Source organism: Artibeus jamaicensis, unplaced genomic scaffold, assembly GCF_021234435.1.
Source record: "Artibeus jamaicensis isolate MK-2021 breed Jamaican fruit bat unplaced genomic scaffold, CSHL_Jam_final contig_471, whole genome shotgun sequence".
Lineage (NCBI taxonomy): Eukaryota > Metazoa > Chordata > Mammalia > Chiroptera > Phyllostomidae > Artibeus > Artibeus jamaicensis.
Genome location: NW_026521850.1, coordinates 5,801,028 through 5,819,250, shown reverse-complemented (window position 1 = coordinate 5,819,250; position 18,223 = coordinate 5,801,028). Strand labels below are relative to the sequence as shown.

General features: G+C 58.3%; 1 protein-coding gene across 3 annotated transcripts; it reads left to right on the top strand.

Moving 5' to 3' along the window:
* The first annotated feature begins 383 nt into the window (after positions 1–383).
* Positions 384–11,464, top strand: SLC27A4 (solute carrier family 27 member 4). Of its 3 annotated transcripts, none has more exons than XM_037151622.2 (13): positions 384–487; positions 2,630–2,796; positions 4,345–4,739; positions 5,953–6,111; positions 6,981–7,050; positions 7,152–7,243; positions 8,002–8,111; positions 8,312–8,521; positions 8,665–8,791; positions 9,471–9,608; positions 9,821–9,985; positions 10,061–10,207; positions 10,621–11,464. In XM_037151622.2, the coding sequence occupies exons 2-13, from the start codon at positions 2,636–2,638 to the stop codon at positions 10,776–10,778; spliced, it is 1,932 nt and encodes a 643-aa protein (XP_037007517.2). In that variant the 5' UTR covers positions 384–487; positions 2,630–2,635; the 3' UTR covers positions 10,779–11,464. The 3 variants fall into 3 exon arrangements, with proteins under 3 accessions (XP_037007517.2, XP_037007583.2, XP_037007437.2); XM_037151688.2 differs by lacking the exon at positions 384–487 and adding an exon at positions 1,115–1,317; XM_037151542.2 differs by lacking the exon at positions 384–487 and adding an exon at positions 1,116–1,336.
* Positions 11,465–18,223: the final 6,759 nt, after the last annotated feature.

Below are 18,223 nucleotides of genomic sequence, written 5' to 3'. Positions count from 1 at the left end.
CCCACGCCCTGTAAAGGCGGTGCTTTCATTTACCTAGATCCCCCAAAAGGATGCACCGTACATACACTCTGGAAGAAATAGGTCCAAATACTAATACCAGACCAAATTTTAATTTTTAATCTCCATGAATAGACACCTTTCAAAGACTTCTCCTGGACTAATGGACTAGGGATCTGTTGAAAAACCGAGGACAGCCATGGATGCCCACCTTGTTTGCATTATGAAGGTGCCAAGTCTCCAGAGGCGCAGAGCCGTACGGGGTTGGGAATCTGGCCAATGGCCCAGATCTCAGCGAGTGGCATGACAAATACGGTAGCTGATTTGGAGGTTGGCCATAGGGAGGCCAAAGTTGCAGTAGTTACAGGACTCCGGACCTGTGGCCTTTGTACCACTAGGTGCACCCGGTTGCTTACGAGATGCCCTGGATAGGGAAGTATTCCTACCCAGTCATCCAGACACCAGGCTCATTGTCACCCCTGAAGCAGAGGTGAGAGGCACTCAAGGGTGCAGTTCTTTAGAATCTTCTACAGGTACTGTGGTCATGAGACGCCTGAATGGAATTGAGGGAGGAGCTGCACTCCAGGGAGACTCGCACTCACAACCTCTAAATAACCATTCCAAATTCCAGTAGAGGTCCAGTGCACTAGCCATTGTGCAACAGAGCCTGTGACTGGAGTTAATCCTGCTAAGCTTTCGGTCTGAAACCACCCTTCTAGTTCTCTTGCAGGTGTGGCGTTGGGCCTTTGCAGAACCCTACTCGGGTCTACACGGGGACTCCGCCAACGTAGCGGGGAGGAGCGCTCTTCCCCATGTCCAGCTGCTCGGGTTTTGGGAGCTCAGAATCTAGGCAGAGTCCGCCTGTCTCTTACTGATCCTGGGGTAGAAGGGGTGGGGCGGGGGGGGGTGGAGGGGGTCTTTGCGGCAAGGACTACAACTCCCAGGGTGCCACTTAGAGCAGCGCATGCGTACAGGGCGGACTGGACTAAGCGACGTCTTGCGCGCTAGGGCTGCGCTGCGCCGCGCCGCCGGCTCTGCGGCTCGCCTGCCCTGGGGAAGGCGCGGAAGGTGGTGTTGCCGGCCGGCGCAGCCGGTTTGGGCTGCTGGAGGCGGACGGGGGTGGAGTGCCACGGGCGGGCGGTGGAGGGAGGCGGGCGGCGGGCGGGGCTGGCCGCTTCGTGCAGGGCGCGGAGCTGGCGAAGGGCTGCTGAGACCCGGCTCCGCGCGCCCAGGGGCGGCTAATGCCCCCCGCACTCCCCACTCCGCTGCCGCTGCCGGGCCGCATCTGGACGGGTCGCCGCACGGCGGGGCCGACGCCGGGTGAGCATAAGCCTGGAAGGTGGGTCCCGGAGCGGGAGAATGTGCCCGGCCCCATCGCAGAGAGGTGACGGTGCCGGCCTGGGGTGGGAGGCGCACCCTACTGCTCTGTCTCCTTGCTAGGTGCTTTGCTACCCTGGCTCCTTAGGGGCCAGGGCTCTCCGCAACGACCTGGGACAGGGGCCCGCAGGAACCTAGGCATCCCCCTCTCTCCACACTCCATCCCTGGCGGGCTCTGGGAGGCCTGCGGTCTGAGAACCTGGGAGATCATGGCCTTGGAGTTGGGGTTGCTGGTTCATTCTCCTCCCGGCTTTTCCTTTTCTCCTGAAGGAAAGGGAGATGATCTGTAAGGGCTCCCTGTGGTTCAGGCCATGTCCTCATTCTGGCTTGGAGGCTCTTAGGCTACATTACAGCCTTGACCTTCACCCCCTCTCCAGGTATAGGAGGACCCGAAGAAAAACTCAGTCCCATCTGCCGCCCTCTTGAGCAGATCCTTAAAGCGCCAGGAATAGAACCCAAGTGTCCTAATCTCAGCCCAGCCAGGTCTCTCCCCCCCGCCAGCCCAATCCCCAAATATTCGTCTGAGTGGCTTGCTGAGGGTATTTGTGGGAGGGGATGCCTTCAAGGCCCTTCTCCTCTCAATTCTCTTTCCTCTTTGGGCGGTCACCTCTCAGGTACCTCCGGCCTCTACCTCCTTTGCTCTGTCGCCCTCTATGGGCTAGCAGAGGCATGGCGCTGCCCTAGCCTCCGGACAGACACTGAGCAGGGCCCCTTCCCCGCCAGGACGGCAGGACGCTGTCCCTCTGAGTATTGGGGATTGGCCTGGTCCGTCCATAGAACTTCCCTAGGTCTTTGGGTACCGAGTTGAGCCAGAGGCACTTGAGTTAGTACCTCTGTTCAAGCCATTTTGGTTAGGGACCCTGGATGTCAGGAGAATAGGCTGTCCTATTTTGGCTGGAGGGTTTATGAGAACAAATCTCACTATGCCCATTGCATAGAGGGGGAGACTAAGTCCTGACGTGGGAAAGGGACTTGCCCAAGGTCACTTGGAGAGTTGTGGGCAGAGATGGGACAAGCAGACTAGAACCCAGCCTCCTGCCTGTCATCGCTGGAACTCCTGACCTCAAGTCCCATGCCTCTAGCCTGCCCCTTCCAGACCGCCCTGGAAAGGGGCCCTGTCTCCAGCCACGGCACCCAGTGTCTCTAAGTCTCACTTCACGTGGACCCCTTGGGATCATAGTGGCCTGGCTGACTGGGCCAGACGTGGGAAATCTAGACACTTCCCTTGGGTCCACTGACTACCCTGTGCCCACAGGTCACAATGCTGCTCGGGGCGTCTCTCGTTGGAGTGTTGCTGTTCTCCAAGCTGGTGCTGAAACTGCCATGGACGCAAGTGGGGTTCTCCCTGCTGCTTCTCTACCTGGGGTCGGGGGGCTGGCGCTTTGTCCGGATCTTCATCAAGACCATCAGGCGCGATGTCTTGTGAGTACCTGGTGTAGCCCTTCCTGGAGTCTCCCACACCTCTCCGGGCTCGGCCTCTAACAGCCCAGGGTACCTGGGCCCCAAAGGATCAGCCTGTGCTCCACACCCTTCCCCTGGCACAGTACCTGGACCTCCGTCTCCAAGGTCACAGTCCCCTCCTAGGGAATCTCCTTAACCTGCCTGGTGCTCCTTAGCCTGGGGCAGACTTGGGGGCCTGGGACAGGACACAGAACACCAGCTGTGTTGCAGAGACATCTGAAAGGGTCCCGAGGACATGCAGTAGCTTGTGAGAGGGTGACAAGAATCCTGTGGGAGAAGTCCTGTCCTTGGGTTGGCCTGAGTTCAAGAGCAGGGCCCTGAATCAGATGCCTGGGAGGATCTTTTCCCCAGAGAATGTCCGATGTGCTCTGCAGGTGTTTCTGGTCCGTATCCTGTACCAGGAACACTTACGGCCACCCTCTCCGTGCCAGGCACCAGGCTCTGGGGCCCAGAGAGGAGCGAGGCAGACCCAGGCCCAGGACAAGCTTAGACTGGTCAGGGAGATAATTAGGGGGCACAGTAAATCCCTAAACTAGCGGTGCAGTGTGGGTAGAGACCCTGGCAGTCTTGCTCACATAAGTGTCCCAGCGCCCAAAACAGTGACCTACACCGGGAACAGGAAACTCAGCATTTGTTAGTCTGGTTTGATTGCAGGAAGAAGTATCGAGTGGCCACTGCAAGAAGGGCGGTAGCAGCTGAGAGCTGCGGGAGTGTGGACAGGGAGGAATGGCGATGGGTCAGGGCCTTAGGGGACCAGAGGAGGCCTCCTGGAGGCGAGGTGGTTGTTCTTGAGAGACACCGTAAGGTGGTGGGGCAAGGGATTCCAGCCAGAGGGTGTAGCATTAGCAAAGGCCTGGGGGCCGGGAAGCTGAGGGAGTTCAGGGGTCAGAGGTGGCAGGGGCAGAGCTGGAAAGGGGGCTAAGGCCAGAGATGCCACAAACACTCGGCCTGGTGCTGAGCAGGGTGGAGGAGAAGGTGGTGAGTGAGACAGAGCCCTCCCTCTGCTGCTCCTGCTGGGCTCACAGAGATAGAGGCTGGACAGATGACAAATTTACCTTTTATTTACCATGGAGAAGCGGGGGGAGCTCGGATGTGGCGCTGTGGGAAGCCCCGGAAGAGGAGTTTGGACCTCAGCTTGGGCCCTGGCGTCCCAGAAGGCTCTGACAGAGCAGCCAATGACGCAGAGCAGACGCGGACAGTAGTAGGAATTGAACTGTGGAGCCAGAGAGGACTGGGCTTCAAATCTTAGTTTTGACCACAGCCCCACTCCCCGTCCCATGAAGGCAGGACAAGCCATCTGCTGGCAGAGCCTCAGTTTCCCCCTCTGTACAGGGGAGGGAGTAATCGCCTGGCCCCTGTGCAGCATCAGCGAGTGGGTGATGGACAGGGAGAGTGTTGCAGGTGACTGGGCCCAGGAGTGTCAGGCCCGTGGGGCAGCGCCCTGGGCCAGGACCGTGGGACCCACTCCCAGCCCCAGCGGTCACAACTCCCTTGCTGGCTCCTGCACAGCGGCGGCCTGGTGCTCCTGACGGTGAAGGCAAAGGTCCAGCGGTACCTGCGGCAACGGCGGACGGTGCCCGTTTTGTTTGCCTCCACGGTGCAGCGCCACCCCGACAAGACAGCCCTGATCTTTGAGGGCACAGACACCCACTGGACCTTCCGCCAGCTGGACGACTACTCGAACAGTGTGGCCAACTTCCTGCAGGCCCGGGGCCTGGCCTCCGGCGATGTGGTGGCCCTCTTCATGGAGAACCGCAACGAGTTCGTGGGCCTGTGGCTGGGCATGGCCAAGGTCGGTGTGGAGGCGGCGCTGATCAACACCAACCTCCGGCGGGACGCCCTGCGCCACTGCCTGACCACTTCCCGGGCCCGGGCCCTCATCTTTGGCAGTGAGATGGCACCAGGTAAGCCCCCAGGGGGCAGGGGACAGGCAGGGAGTCCCATGGGACTTTGCACAGACCACACTCCCCTGTCTAGCCCTGGGGGAGGCTGCATAGCTCAGGGGTTAAGGGCAGGAGCCCTGGAGCCACACAGCCCGGGCTCTGCCACCCTGGTGAGCTGGTGACCCGAGGGAAGGGGCCGGAGTTCTCTGTGCCCCAGTTTCCTCACTGTGCTGCCTCCCACGTGCCATCATCAAGGTGATCCTTCACCAGAGGAACTGACACAGTGGCTGGTGCTAGGTGAGCCCTCGGATTTAGTGGTAACCATCCTCGTGGTTCATCAGGCCTCATTTCCTCGTCTGTAAAGTAGGAACAGGAACCTCTCTCTGCTGCCCTGCAGAGCTCGTTCCGCGTCCTGCCACACTGGGCGCCGACCGAGTGCTGAGCACGGTGCTCTCACCTTCACAGAGCCTGGTGGGGAAGGGACTGTCACTGGCTTTCAGATGAGGAAATAGGTTCATAGGGAGGTGAGCAGCTCACCCACTGTTACGCAAGCATCTGTAAGTGGCGGAACCCAGAGTTGCCCTGGGCTTGGCTGTAGTGTCCCTGTTCTTTTCTCCCACGCTGCTGCGGGGTGTGGGATAATGGACGGGGAAGGTTATTAAGATGTTGAAAGGGGAGGTAGAAGGATTCAGCCAGGACAGGGGAGGTATTTGGGCAAATCAAAAGGAAGCCCAAGGAAAAGGGGCCAGGTGGGCCGGGACCAGCCTGTGCCCAGGGCGGGGGACCACTGGGATGTCTGTAGTACATGCAGGAGTCTGAGAAGGTTCCCACTGTCTGAAGAGGCTGGGGTCGGCCAGCCTCTGAGCCCATCCCGCCTTTCTGGCCAGACCTCCGCAGACGAGGCCAGTACAGTCGGTAAGAGTGCAGATCTGGGTGTGAGGCAGAGCTGGTTTCGGGTCCCAGCTTCAGCACAGCCTGGCTGTGACCAAGCCCCTCGTTCTCAGAGCCTCAATTTCCTCATCTGTAAAATGGGTGGATATTGGTGCCTGTGTCCTAGGCGGTGTGGGCAGCAGGATGCACATCAAGAGTCAGCCAGTGGCTAATGGGAGCTGTTGCTCCTTATAACATAGAGGCCCGCCCATCCAACCAGCCTCCCCCGAGAGCACGGCCAGCCCCGGTGTGAGCAGCACTCCTGGGAACAGCCTGCCTGCTGATCCGCCCCGTCTCCCCGCAGCCGTCTGTGAGATCCACGCCAGCCTGGACCCTGCGCTCAGTCTCTTCTGCTCCGGACCGTGGGAGCCCGGCTCGGCGCCTGCCAACGCAAAGCACCTGGACCCCTTGCTGGAGGAAGCCCCCAAGAACCTGCCCAGTCGCCCTGACAAGGGCTTCACAGGTGAGTCCCCCATCCCCACAGAGGGGATCTAAGATGGTCAAGGAGAGGTCACTGTCCTGGGGGCCAGACGCCTGGGTTCCGCTGCATACTTGCCAAGTGACCTGGAGTGAGTCATGTCACCTCCCTTTTTCATCTGGGAAATTGGGAACAGTAGCCCTGGGGCCACCATGCAGGTTAAATGAGCTGATGTGTGTGAACGTGCCAGGCACAGTGCCGGGCGCACCGGACCTCACAAAATCGGATTCTGACTCGTCGAACAAGCCTTTGAGGAGGTTCTGAAGTTGGGGCAGGGTTGGGCCAAGGGCAGGACCCTTCTGTATTCACTCAGTCCCTGTTCACTGCAGGCCCCTGTTGGGCTGCGACCTCTCTCTGCACTGGGCTGCCTGCCGTCCCCTCCCCTCCTCCAGGCAGCCCCTCGGGCCCTCCCGCCTGTACGCTGTTTTGTGGAGCCCGGGGCTTGCTGTATCCCCTGGTGTTCCAGAGCCTGGGCTGGGTTCGTACCCCAGCTCTGCTGCTTCCCTTGTCTGACCCCGGACGCCTGCGCCACCCTCTGAGCCCCGGCTCCTACAGCCATAAACTTGGGAACGGTGACAGAAAGTGATTTTTGAGGATTGCAAAAGATACGTGGGAACTAAGGTGTGATGGGAAGGACTCAGTAACTGGTCACCGACGTCTCCCTGGGCTCGGCACAGAGGGGCACCCAGAACATGCTTATTGATGGAATGGGTGCAGGCATGAGAGCAGACAGGGGTGTCCAGGCTCATCGGACGGGCTTTCTGGAGGAGGCAGGTGGTCGTGGGCACACGTCCCACCCCGTGCTCGGCCCTGTGCTGCTCCCACTCACAGCTGCCCGTGGGTCTGTTTTTCAGATAAGCTCTTCTACATCTACACATCAGGTACCACAGGGCTGCCGAAAGCCGCCATCGTGGTGCACAGCAGGTACGGGGCCGGAGTCTGGGGGAGGGTGGCAGGGCTGCAGCAGGGCCCCGGAGCCTCCCCGTCTGCCCCCCGGGGGCCCACTGAGCCCTCTGCCCTCCCAGGTATTACCGCATGGCTGCCCTGGTGTACTACGGATTTCGCATGCGGCCCGACGACATTGTTTACGACTGCCTCCCGCTCTACCACTCGGCAGGTACCTTGGGCCGCCCTCCGTCTCCAGAACCCCTGGGGCCTCGGGAACCCCACCGCTCTTGGCAGGCAGCGTGTTGCAGTAGAAACACATGAGCTTTAGAGTAAAATCAGGGTTCAGACCCAGCCGTGGCCATTGACTGGGGCTCTGAATGAGCACCGGCACTCCAGTCAGGTGGCACGTGTGGCCGTGTCCTGCAGGGCACCTTGGCTGGTCTGGCTGTTCTGTTTCCGCACATGTGCACGGTCTCACTGCTTGGTCTTAGGGCCTTAAAGGAAGGGAGAAATAAATTAATATAGTCCCTGCCCTCAAGGTGCTGAGAGTTGGGTGTGTGTTTGGGGCAGAGCGAGTGACAGGAACCCACCTCTCATGGTATGAGAAGGAGCTTGGTGAGTGTGAGAGGGCTGGGGAATAGGAGCTCAGCTCGAGGGAGCAGCCCCGTGACAGCTGGGAAGGCTTCCTGGAAGAGGTGCCCTCAAGGCAGGCCCTGTGAGGTGCAGACACAGCGCAGGCTAGCTTGGTCCCCTCGGTTGAATGACAGCATTATGGGTGCATCATGGGTATCGGAGCAGGCATGTGGGGCCAGCACCGCAGGCTCTGGGAGCAAGTGTACTTCATTCCCTGGGCACTGGGGAGCTGTGGACGATGTCTCACCAGGGGAGAGGCCGGATCATTGGTGTTGGAGGGTGAAGACAGGGAAGAGGGGGACCCAGGGTAGGGTGTCCCAGGTCCCTGACCTCCAGGTCCTACTCTGCCTTCAGGAAACATTGTGGGAATCGGGCAGTGCCTGCTGCACGGCCTGACAGTGGTCATCCGGAAGAAGTTCTCAGCCTCTCGCTTCTGGGATGACTGTGTCAAGTACAACTGCACGGTGAGTGAGTTGTACTTGACCCCGCCCCTCACGGCCCTCCACTGCTGCCACGTGGGGGCGTCTGTCCTGCAGCCGAGGCAGCCAGTTGTTCATTGCTCAGTGGGGGATGTGGGGACCCGGCGAGGGAAAGGATCGCCGAGTGGGGAGGCAGGCAGTGAGAGCGTCCTCAGGGGCCGCACTCACACCAGGTTCGCCCCCAGATCGTGCAGTACATCGGGGAGCTGTGCCGCTACCTCCTGAACCAGCCGCCCCGGGAGGCGGAACGCCGGCACCGGGTGCGCATGGCACTGGGCAACGGCCTCCGGCAGTCCATCTGGACCGAGTTTGCTGGTCGTTTCAACATCTCCCAGGTGGCTGAGTTCTACGGGGCCACTGAATGCAACTGCAGCCTGGGCAACTTCGACAGCCAGGTGCGACCCAGGGTGGGAGGCACCGGCAGCAGGGCCGGGCGGGGCTCCGGCCAGGGGCTGTGGGTGCCTCGGGCCTCCGTACACACGCTGTCCAGTTCTGGACCCGTGGTGGGGAGCCCAGGCCCAAGTCTTGGCCTTTACAGGTAGGGGCCTGCGGCTTCAATAGCCGCATCCTGTCCTTCGTGTACCCGATCCGGCTGGTACGTGTCAACGAGGACACCATGGAGCTCATCCGGGGGCCCGACGGCGTCTGCCTTCCCTGCCAGCCAGGTCGGCCCTGGGGTGGGAATGGGGGGCGGCGGGTGGGCAGGTTGGCCCGGGAGAGAGGCAGGACCGGGCTGGGTGTGTGGTAACCCTGTTCCGACCAGTGGCCATCACCCAGTTCTCTCAGGGCTACAGGTCACTTATTCCTGCAGCTCTCCAGTCATCCACCCGTTCTCTCACTGTCCCAGCCAACCAGCCTTGTCTGTTCATTTACTTCTGTGCCGGAGGCGCTGGGTCCAGGCCTCCTGGGTGACCCTGGCTCAGCTCTTTAGCCCTGTGCCTGAGTCCCTGCAGGTGCGGCGGGGCTGATGGCCGCCCTCGGCACTGCTTCCTGGGGCCCTAAGGGTCGAGTGGTGTGGAACAGGAAGCTCTCGAGCTGAGCCAGGAGCCTGGGGACCACTGGCTTTGGCCAGACTGTCCCCTTAGGGCCTGGCCCCCCTTCCATCTGCTCGTTCCTCTTTCTGTCCACTCAACTGGCCAGACGTCACCGTGTGCCTACCGTGTCAGACCTGTCACGAGGAGTGGCCTGCCCTGGGGGGCTCTGGCGCGGGGAGAGATGGGCCTTTCTGCAAGAAGCAGTGTGACCAGAAGTCAGACCGGTCACACTGCAGGGTACATTTGAGGACGGGGGAGCCAGTGGGAGAGACCACCCAAGCAAATCTGGCCCTGCCTTCCCTGCCCCCAGGGGAGCCCGGCCAGCTGGTGGGCCGCATCATTCAGCAGGACCCCCTGCGGCGCTTCGATGGCTACCTCAACCAGGGTGCCAACAATAAGAAGATTGCCCAGGATGTCTTTAGCAAGGGGGACCAGGCCTACCTCACCGGTGAGTGGCCACCTCTCCCAGCCCTTCACAGCCCTGTCGGAGAGGCATGAGGGGCCTTCCCCCCCGCTTCAGGGAACACCTCCCCAGGACTCCCCCAGTCCCTTCCCCTACAGTTACGCAGATCCTAGGGGTCCGGTGAGGACTGCTAGGCCCAAGCCCCTGGGCCCTGAGCTGGGCTGGCTGAAGACTGCCCACACCTAACACCTCCCTAGGCGACGTGCTGGTGATGGACGAGCTGGGCTACCTGTATTTCCGAGACCGCACGGGGGACACGTTCCGCTGGAAAGGCGAGAACGTATCCACCACGGAGGTGGAGGGCACACTTAGCCGCCTGCTGGACATGGCCGACGTGGCGGTGTTTGGCGTGGAAGTGCCAGGTACTTTTGGGGGTGTGTGGAAGGTACCACCAGGGGCCACCGCGGGCCGCTCACTGTCCACTCTTCTGCCCTCAGGAACTGAGGGCCGAGCTGGGATGGCTGCTGTGGCCAACCCTTCTGGCAACTGTGACCTGGAGCGCTTTGCCCAGCTCCTGGAGAAGGAACTGCCCCTGTACGCCCGCCCCATCTTCCTGCGCCTCCTGCCTGAGCTTCATAAAACAGGTTCGGCCCCTTCCGGGTTTCTTCTGGAGAGACCTGGGTGGTTGTCGCTTGACCTTCACCCATAGACTTGCCAGGTAGTGGGCAAACTGACCTCCCTGTGTACAAGTGAGCAGGTTGAGCCTTCAGAGACAGAAGGTTCATTGGTTCACTGATGGAACAAACATTGAGGATCTACTATGTGCCGGGCTCTGTGCTAGGCCTGGGGACTGTAGGTACTGAGTTCCAAGTTGTGCTTCTAGAGGTCCTGGTTGTCTTCCAGGGAACACCTGAGTGGTGGGTTCACCCTCATGTGGCAGGGCGGTGCCCTTTCCTGGTCTCTCCGGCCCTCTGTCCATCTTCAGCTCTGCTGGGTGGGTTGCTCAGCCCCTGCCCTGCACCCTCTGACTCTCCTTCCCTGTCTTCTGCTCCCTCAGGGACGTTCAAGTTGCAGAAGACAGAGCTGCGGAAGGAGGGCTTCAACCCTGCGGTTGTGAAAGACCCACTGTTCTACATGGACGCCCGGAAGGGCCGCTACGTCCCCCTGGACCAAGAGGCCTACACCCGCATCCAGGCTGGCGAGGAAAAGCTGTGATTCGCCCCGATCCCTCTCAGGGCCAGCGGATGCTGGATCCAGAGCCCCAGCTCCCACCCCAGAAGGGTCCTGGGCAATGCCAGACCAAAGCAAGCAGGGCCCAGCCCCTCAACTGTGAGGCGCTGACCCCCCTCCCTCTTCAAACTGCCAAGTGACTCACTGCCGCCACCCCCCTCCCCCAGCGGCTTTCTGTGAAAGCCTCATGTCCACGTTTGTCTTCAAGGCCAGGCAGGTCCCCCGGCTGAGACTGACTGGGCCCCTGGGGATGATGTCTTGGGTTAGGTCGGGGGGCGGTGGAGGATCCAAGCACTCCCCAGAGCAGGGGTGTTGTAGATGGGGCTGGGGCAGACGCTGGCCCAGACTCGGGGAGCCAGCACAGTGGGCAGGGGCAGAGGTGGCCGTCTGTCAGCTAGTCAGAGAGGCTCCAGGCGCCAAAGCTGCTCTAACGTGACTTGGCTCTGCCCGCCTCTGGGAGGATGGGAGAAGGGCCCCCACCTACAGCAGACCACCCAGATGGGATGGCCTCCCTCTCTCCTATCCTCTCCCCAGGTGTCTGCCTGGCTGTCCCTCAGGCAGGGCCTTTCTGTCTTTGTGGGTCTGTCTGTCATCTTCTCCATCTCAGTCCTGACCTGCTTTGAGAGGACAGGTGGGGAGTACTCAGGGGCCAATAAACTGCCTTGACCGCCCCCCCCCCCAGCCTGTGTGCCTGCCACCTGAGCTCACCCGACCTCAGGCCCCACCCCCTCCTGCCCCTCCGGCCCCTTCACTCCCCCATCTATTCACACATGGGGACCTAGGGTGATAAGATGCCACACCCCACATTTCAGTTCCCACCTGTCTTACAAGGCGTCTAGCTCGCAAGTCCAAAGTAGGCATGCCACTCAAGAGCTTGTGATCTTTAGGTAAGTGACAGTCCTCGGTGAGATGGGAAGAATCGGGGATTCAGAGAGCTGAAGGAAGCCATCGTGAGGAAAGGGCTGCTTAGAGCCTTGGAGAGAGACCCTGACCCCAGGGCAGAGTCCCCCTTCCACACCCTGGCTCTTCTCATTGCCTGGGGTGCATTTCCCTACTGGTGTCAGGCTATGAGGAAGCAGCAGGGCTGCCCCGCCAGCCCTGGCAGAGCTCTGGAAGGCCTGGAGCAGTCTGACGGGGCTGTGGTCAGCAGTGCCCTTGGCCCCACGTTGGGGTCACACCCAGGCTGGAGCTGCTGGCCTGATGGGAAGGGGTCCACCTCTGCTGAGGGCATTAGGCACTGTGGCCTTGGTTTTTGTCTTCACTAACCCTCACCATGATCTGTGTCACTTGGCTGAGGTCACACAGCAGTAGTGGGAGCTGGAATGCAAACCCCAGCCCTCAGCCCTCCCTGTGGTCCCACCCACCTTCTGGGTTAGAGGACGGCGGGGAAAGCAAAGCGGGGAAAGCCGGAAAACCTTTCATTCCACACATGCCTGTAGGCCACACCCTAGGCCAGCAGCTGGCAGTTCGGGTGGAGGGTGGCCAGGATAAAAAACCTGGGTTGCCTCCTGGGGAAATAACCTTTGGAAAAGGAGTGTGGGGCTTCTCATGGGGGCAAGTGTGGGAGGGGTGGTAGTCGGCCCCTCCGCGAAGATGCTAAGTGGAGTTGGGGGAGGGGTGGTAGGCATGGCTGCAGTGCCTGAGTGTGGCCAGCAGAGGGCGCGCAGAGCTTGCACAATCTCACTGGCTCTCAGTGCTCCGCCTTGGCAGGACCGCAGGGATGCCGCCCAGAAGACCCTGCCTTTGGCTTTTGAGGGCTTCCATAGGGCTGGGTTTGGCTGACAGCACGGTCCAGTATCTTTAACCCTCAGCAGTACGTGCTCTCCACGCCTTCCTCCAGGTTAAACACAGGCACCGGAAGGAGTGTGGAGTGGTGGGAGCCCCACCTCAGCAGTCTGACGTGTGCGTTGAAGCCCATTAGGCTCATCCTCAGTTTCCTGTCCTGCAGGACTCTACGTTGCAGTCTTGTGGGTGTGCAATAAGACCATGCGTGGAAATCTCTTCGCACAGGGTCTGGAGTTGATATCCCCTCGGTATATGCTAGTGTATAAGGGAGGCCTTGGACTAGGCATAAATTCTCCACTGCCCCATCAGCCCCTCCATGAAGGAGTGGGACTGGTGGGCCCCTAGGCCTTGCAGCCTCATCCAAGCCGTGGCTGTGTGAGTTGTCTCCGTGCACACAGTAGGTGCTCATAACGCACTTGTGATATTAATTAACGATGGGTACTGTTTACTGGGCACTTCCTGACATCTATATAGTGCTTCACTGTTTACAGAGCACTGAGTAATTTCATCTGTGAAGCAGATTCTAAAGGCGTCTGGGCAGGGGGGTGGGGTGGGAGGTGAGGGGTCCCTGGGGAGCAAGCTAGAGACCCAAGCTCTAGATCTACGGCCTGGGGGCTGGGCTGAGTGGCCTAGCAGTGAAGAAGCAAAGGCGTGCTGCACCACGCCTGGCGTCCTACCCGGTGCCGGGTTGGGGTTGAAGGGGTCGTGTTTCCCGGTCGGAGAGACTTTTCGAAGAAGAGCTCCGACAGTCGGAGGGGAATGTTTCCCAGCCCGAAGGAGCAGCGAAGTGTAAGGGCCTGGAGGTGAACGGCCAGCAGGGCAGGTTAGAGAAGTGCAGTGAGGCTGGCGGGGGGCGGGTGGGGGGGGGCTGTAGAGTTGAAGCTGGATGTGAAAAGGGAGAGCGGAGGGGCACTGGCTCTCGCACACCTCCAGAGACTCGGGAGCCCCGCGAGGAGACCCTTGAGGGAAGCCGAACCACTTCCTGAGACGTCATGGTCACCTTGTGGGAGCGTTTCCTGCGTGCCGGGCACTGTGCGGGGCGTTTCACGTGCATTGTTTCATTAAACTCATAACACAAAACAGCTGCCATTTTGACCTCCATTCCACAGATGAGGAATCTAGGGCTCGGAGGCACAAAGTCTCCCCGGGAGCCTCAGTGTTCCCATCCACAACCTGCACCCGAGGGGCTGGCTGCAAGGGGCCTGCCTCCAGCGTCCCGGGAGGTCCTACCGCCCTCGGGACAGGCAAGTGGCCGCCCAGGCTAGTGCTTGGTGTATCGCTTTCAATTCCAGGGAAGAAGGTTAAATACCTCCGAGGGGCCCATTGAAGCGATGGCGGCAATGGAGGGGGCGACCAAGTGACTTTCAAAGGGGCCTGAATGAGCTACTGGCCCCTCCCCCACGAGGAGGGGGCCCTGTTTCCTCCGGTTCTAATGATATTCTGGGCTCAGCCCTGGTCTTTGGCGGCAGTTTAACCCGAGCCGGAGAGGATTTCTTTCTCACTGATCTCAGCTTGACACCCAATTAGCACAAGAAAGGGAGGAGGAAGCCTGCGAGAGGCGCCTCCCAGCCTCCCGGGGCGCACGAGGGGAGCAGGCGGGAAGACAAAGGGCAGCGGGCAGGGGGCACCCGCGCCCTCGCCTCCCCCCGCCGACCCCACCATTGTCTCCCAAGCAGCTTCTGAGGGGATGGTGGCCGACGCCCGGGCTGGCCAGCCTGCTGGGAGGGACAGGGGAATGGGGCCCAAGCCCCTCTTCTGCGTGACTCCCAGCGGAAGGCACTAGGGTGAGCCGAACCCAACGGGAGGCGGGGATCCTGAAGACAGCGCAGCCCGGGGTTGGGCTTGACATTAAGGGGTCCCGCTGGCGGGCTACTGGTTCTGAGCCTCAGTTTTCTCATTTGAAAAATGGGGATAATAACCCCTGTGAGGAGTCAGTCAGGTAATGCATGTAAAGCCCCTGGCAGGTGCAAAGTAGGCTTTCAATATGTACTCCTTGAAGGAATAGAATGATACACTGTTACTGTTACTAATTAGAAGGATGAGCAGGGTAGGCCTGGGAGCAGATGAGAGCCAGGCACTCACAAGGTGGGCTGGTTTACCCAGAAGGCAGCTCAGTCTCCCAGGCTATGCAGGGAGAACCTGGAGGACCCCTGTCTGTGGGGACTGGGAAGGACTCCTTCCCACTTCTCTGGAAGGAAGGGAACGCCTCTGGCCTTCGCCTGTGCCCTCTTTCTCTCCACCTCCACCTCCCACAGATCCTTTGGGTTTGGGTTTAGAGGCAACTTCCAGGGCCGGCTTAGGGGCCACCTCAGGCTCCCACAGGCTTCCCCTTGGCTGCCCACCGCCACCCCTGCCATGTTCCCCCTTCATAACACTGATTACTGTGTGGTTGGTTTGTTTGTTTATTGATTGTGCCATTACATTTGTTCTATTCCCCCCTCTGTTCCCCTCCACCCTGCACACCCCTCTCCCACCATTCCCCCCCCCATTTAGTTCATGAACACGTGTCTCAAGTTCTTTAGGTTCTGTATTTCCCCTACTATTCTTACCCTCCCCCCTATCTATTTTCTATCTACTGTCTATGCTACTTATTTTCCGTACCTTCTCCCCCCTTCTCCTCCTCCCACTCCCCTGTTGCTAACCCTCCATGTGATCTTCATTTCTATGGTCCCCTCCTGATCTAGCTGTCCTCTTAGTTTGCTTTTGTTTTAGGTGTGGTTGTTGATAACTGTGAGTTTGCTGTCCTTTCACTGTTCATCTTTTTTATCTTCTTTTTCTTAGATAAGTCCCTTTAACATTTCATATAACATGGGCTTGGTGATGATGAACTCATTGAATTTGGTCTTATCTGAGAAGCACTTTATCTGTCCTTCCATTCTAAATGAAAACTTTGCTGGATAGAGCAATCTTGGTTGTAGGTCTTTGGTTTTCATGACTTGGAATACCTCTTTCCAGCCCCTTCTTGCCTGTAAGGTCTGTTTTGAGAAATCCACTGACAGTCTGATGGGAACTCCTTTGTAGGTGACTTCCCCTTATCTCTTGCTGTTTCTAGGATTCTCTCTTTCATTTAATCTTGACTAATGTAATGATGATGTGCCTTGGTGTGTTCCTTCTTGGGTCCAACTTCTTTGGGACTCTCTGAGCTTCCTAGATTTCCTGGAAGTCTATTTCCTTTGCCAGATTGGGGAAGTTCCCTTTTATTATTTGTTCAAATAAGGTTTCCACTCATGACTGTTCCTCTTCCCCTTCTGTTACCCCTATAATTTGAATGTTGGAACATTTAGGGATGTCCTGGAGGTTCCTAAGCCTCTCCTCATTTTTTTAAAATTCTCGTTTCTTCATTCTTTTCTATTCGGTCATTTTTTCCTTCCTTCTGGTCTACTCCCTTGATTTGAGTCCAAGTTTCCTTTCCATAACTATTGGATTCTTGTGCATTACTATTCATTTCAATTAGTTTAGCCTTCATATGTTCCTCTAATTTGTGACTAAAATCAACCAGTTCTTTGAGGATCCTGATCACCAGTGTTTTGAACTGTGCATCTGAAAGTTTGGCTTTTTCTTCATCTCTTATATTTATCGGCTCTGGGGCTCCAAGTTGTTCTTGAGCCATGTTTTTATCTGTTTGTACCTGTTACGTATGAGGAGTGGAGCCTTAGTTGTTCACCAGGGAGGGGCCACCCAGGTCGCTGGTTTGTGACACTGTGTGGGGGCGGGGTCAGAGAGGGAGCAGTGGCGATCCTCTCTGCTCGCTCAGTCCGTCCCACCGCTGGCCCCCACCTGTTTATCTGAGCGCAAATATGTGAGCCCGCCGCCCTGCGCCGTGCGGTCTCAATGCTCGCCTCTTCACTGGTTTATCTGCACACAAATGCTCAACCGACCGCAGACAGCCAGCCGCGCCTCTTCCCTGTGTCCGCCTGTAGCTAGCCCACACCTGGGATCCGTGCCTTCGGCTGCCTACGCACCACCCCGGTCGGGGATCTTTTTGGCCAACCCGCTCCGCTGCTGGCTTCGCCCCTCTTACCAGTTTAGCTGAGCATTTCATTGTTTTCGGACTCCATATTGTCAGTTTTCTGTGTGGTTTGGTTGCATTTATTGTTGTTAAAACTTTGTTGTTTTTAGATTTGGTTGTGCGAGGACGCAAGGTGTTTCCACCTATGCCTCCATCTTGGTGGAAGTCCTGGTCTGTTTTTTTTTTTACATTTTTCCATCTGTGTCTCCTAGAACAGTGGTCTCCAAACTTTTTGGCACCCAGGACAGGTTTTGTGGAAGACAATTTTTCCAAGAAGGGGATGGGAGCGGGGAGACGGGGGACAGGAAGTGGAGCTTGGGTGGCCTGCTGCTCAACTGCTGTGCAGCCGGGTTCCTTACAGGCCAAGGGTTGGGGCCCCTGGCCTAGAACATCAGCCCCTGGAGTACGGGGACCCCATTGGTTTTGTTCACCATTGTGTTCCCAGCACCAGCACTGGGCCCGGTACTGAATAGGTGCCCAGTGAATGTTTGCCAAACGGATGAAGCTCTGCAGATGCTCCCCAGCTCCCTGGTTCCAGCGCTCGGAGGTGGCAGTTCCCGGGGCCAGAGGAGACTCAACATAAGAAGTGGGGCTGGGAACAGAGGCTCTAAGGGACCTGAATGCCTTCTAGGAAGGCCCTTGTCTTGTTAACAAACAAACAAAAAAAAATCATTTAACGATTTTGAGCAGTGGAGTGATATGTGCTCATTCATTCCTTCGTTCATTAGCAAGCAAGCACTTACCAACCCCCTACAATGTACAGTGTGAGCTACAGAATCACCAACGAATCAGGCAAGGCTTCTGCTGTCGGGGAGCTGGGTCCAGTGGCAGAATCTTAGACTATTTTTGCGGAAAGGACTTTAAGAGATCATTTGGTCCCAAATGTTCTTGGGGAAGTGACCTACCCAGCATGGCGAATGTGGGCCCTGTGGGGCACAGGACTTTTTTGCACTGTTTGAGGACCGGGGCTGTGTCTGTCTCATTTGTCCTCATTTTGCTAGTGGGCTGCAACAGTGCCTGGTACATAGAGGGTGCTCAGGACTGTCCGTGCAGTTTAACTGTCTAATGACGCCCAGGCCACAGAGAGGAAGTTGGAGACACGCTTTCAGGCAAGAAGCAGGTAGCAGGTGAAGGGTGGTGGGTGGCAGTGGAAGAAAGTGGGGTGGCAACATCAGCTTAGAAGGGAGAAATCCAACCTGAGTGACTGGATGTAGGAAAAGATTAAGAACAACATCCAAGGCTTCTTGCTTGGGTGTTTCAGTGGGTGACAGTGGTACACATGAGACCCTTTGTAGGGAGAGAGGCACTATGCCAAAGCTCATTTAGACCTCATGACAGCCTTCTGAAGTAGGAGCTGTTTACAGATAAGGAAACTGAAGCACAAAGATATTCAGGGACTTGCCCAAAGACACAGCTTGAAGGTGGTGGGGACTGATTATGAAGCGAAGGTGGTAGGGACCGAACTCCAACCTTTTAACCATTATGTCATTCTGCCCCTAACCACCAGGCTGCACTACCAACACGGAGTTCAGTTTTAAAAGTGTTGGGGTTCAGATACCCTGGGTCATCTCCACTCCTTTTGTGCTCTAGGCTTTTGTAACCGGCTCCTGAGGTCTCCCTGTCTTCTCCCTTGTTC

Coding starts and splice junctions, on each gene's coding strand:
- SLC27A4 (XM_037151622.2), top strand. CDS start 2,636: ATGCTGCTCGGGGCGTCTCTCGTTGGAGTGTTGCTGTTCTCCAAGCTG. Junction 4,740..5,952: donor TGGCAGTGAGATGGCACCAG/GTAAGCCCCCAG, acceptor GTCTCCCCGCAG/CCGTCTGTGAGATCCACGCC. Junction 7,244..8,001: donor CCCGCTCTACCACTCGGCAG/GTACCTTGGGCC, acceptor CTCTGCCTTCAG/GAAACATTGTGGGAATCGGG.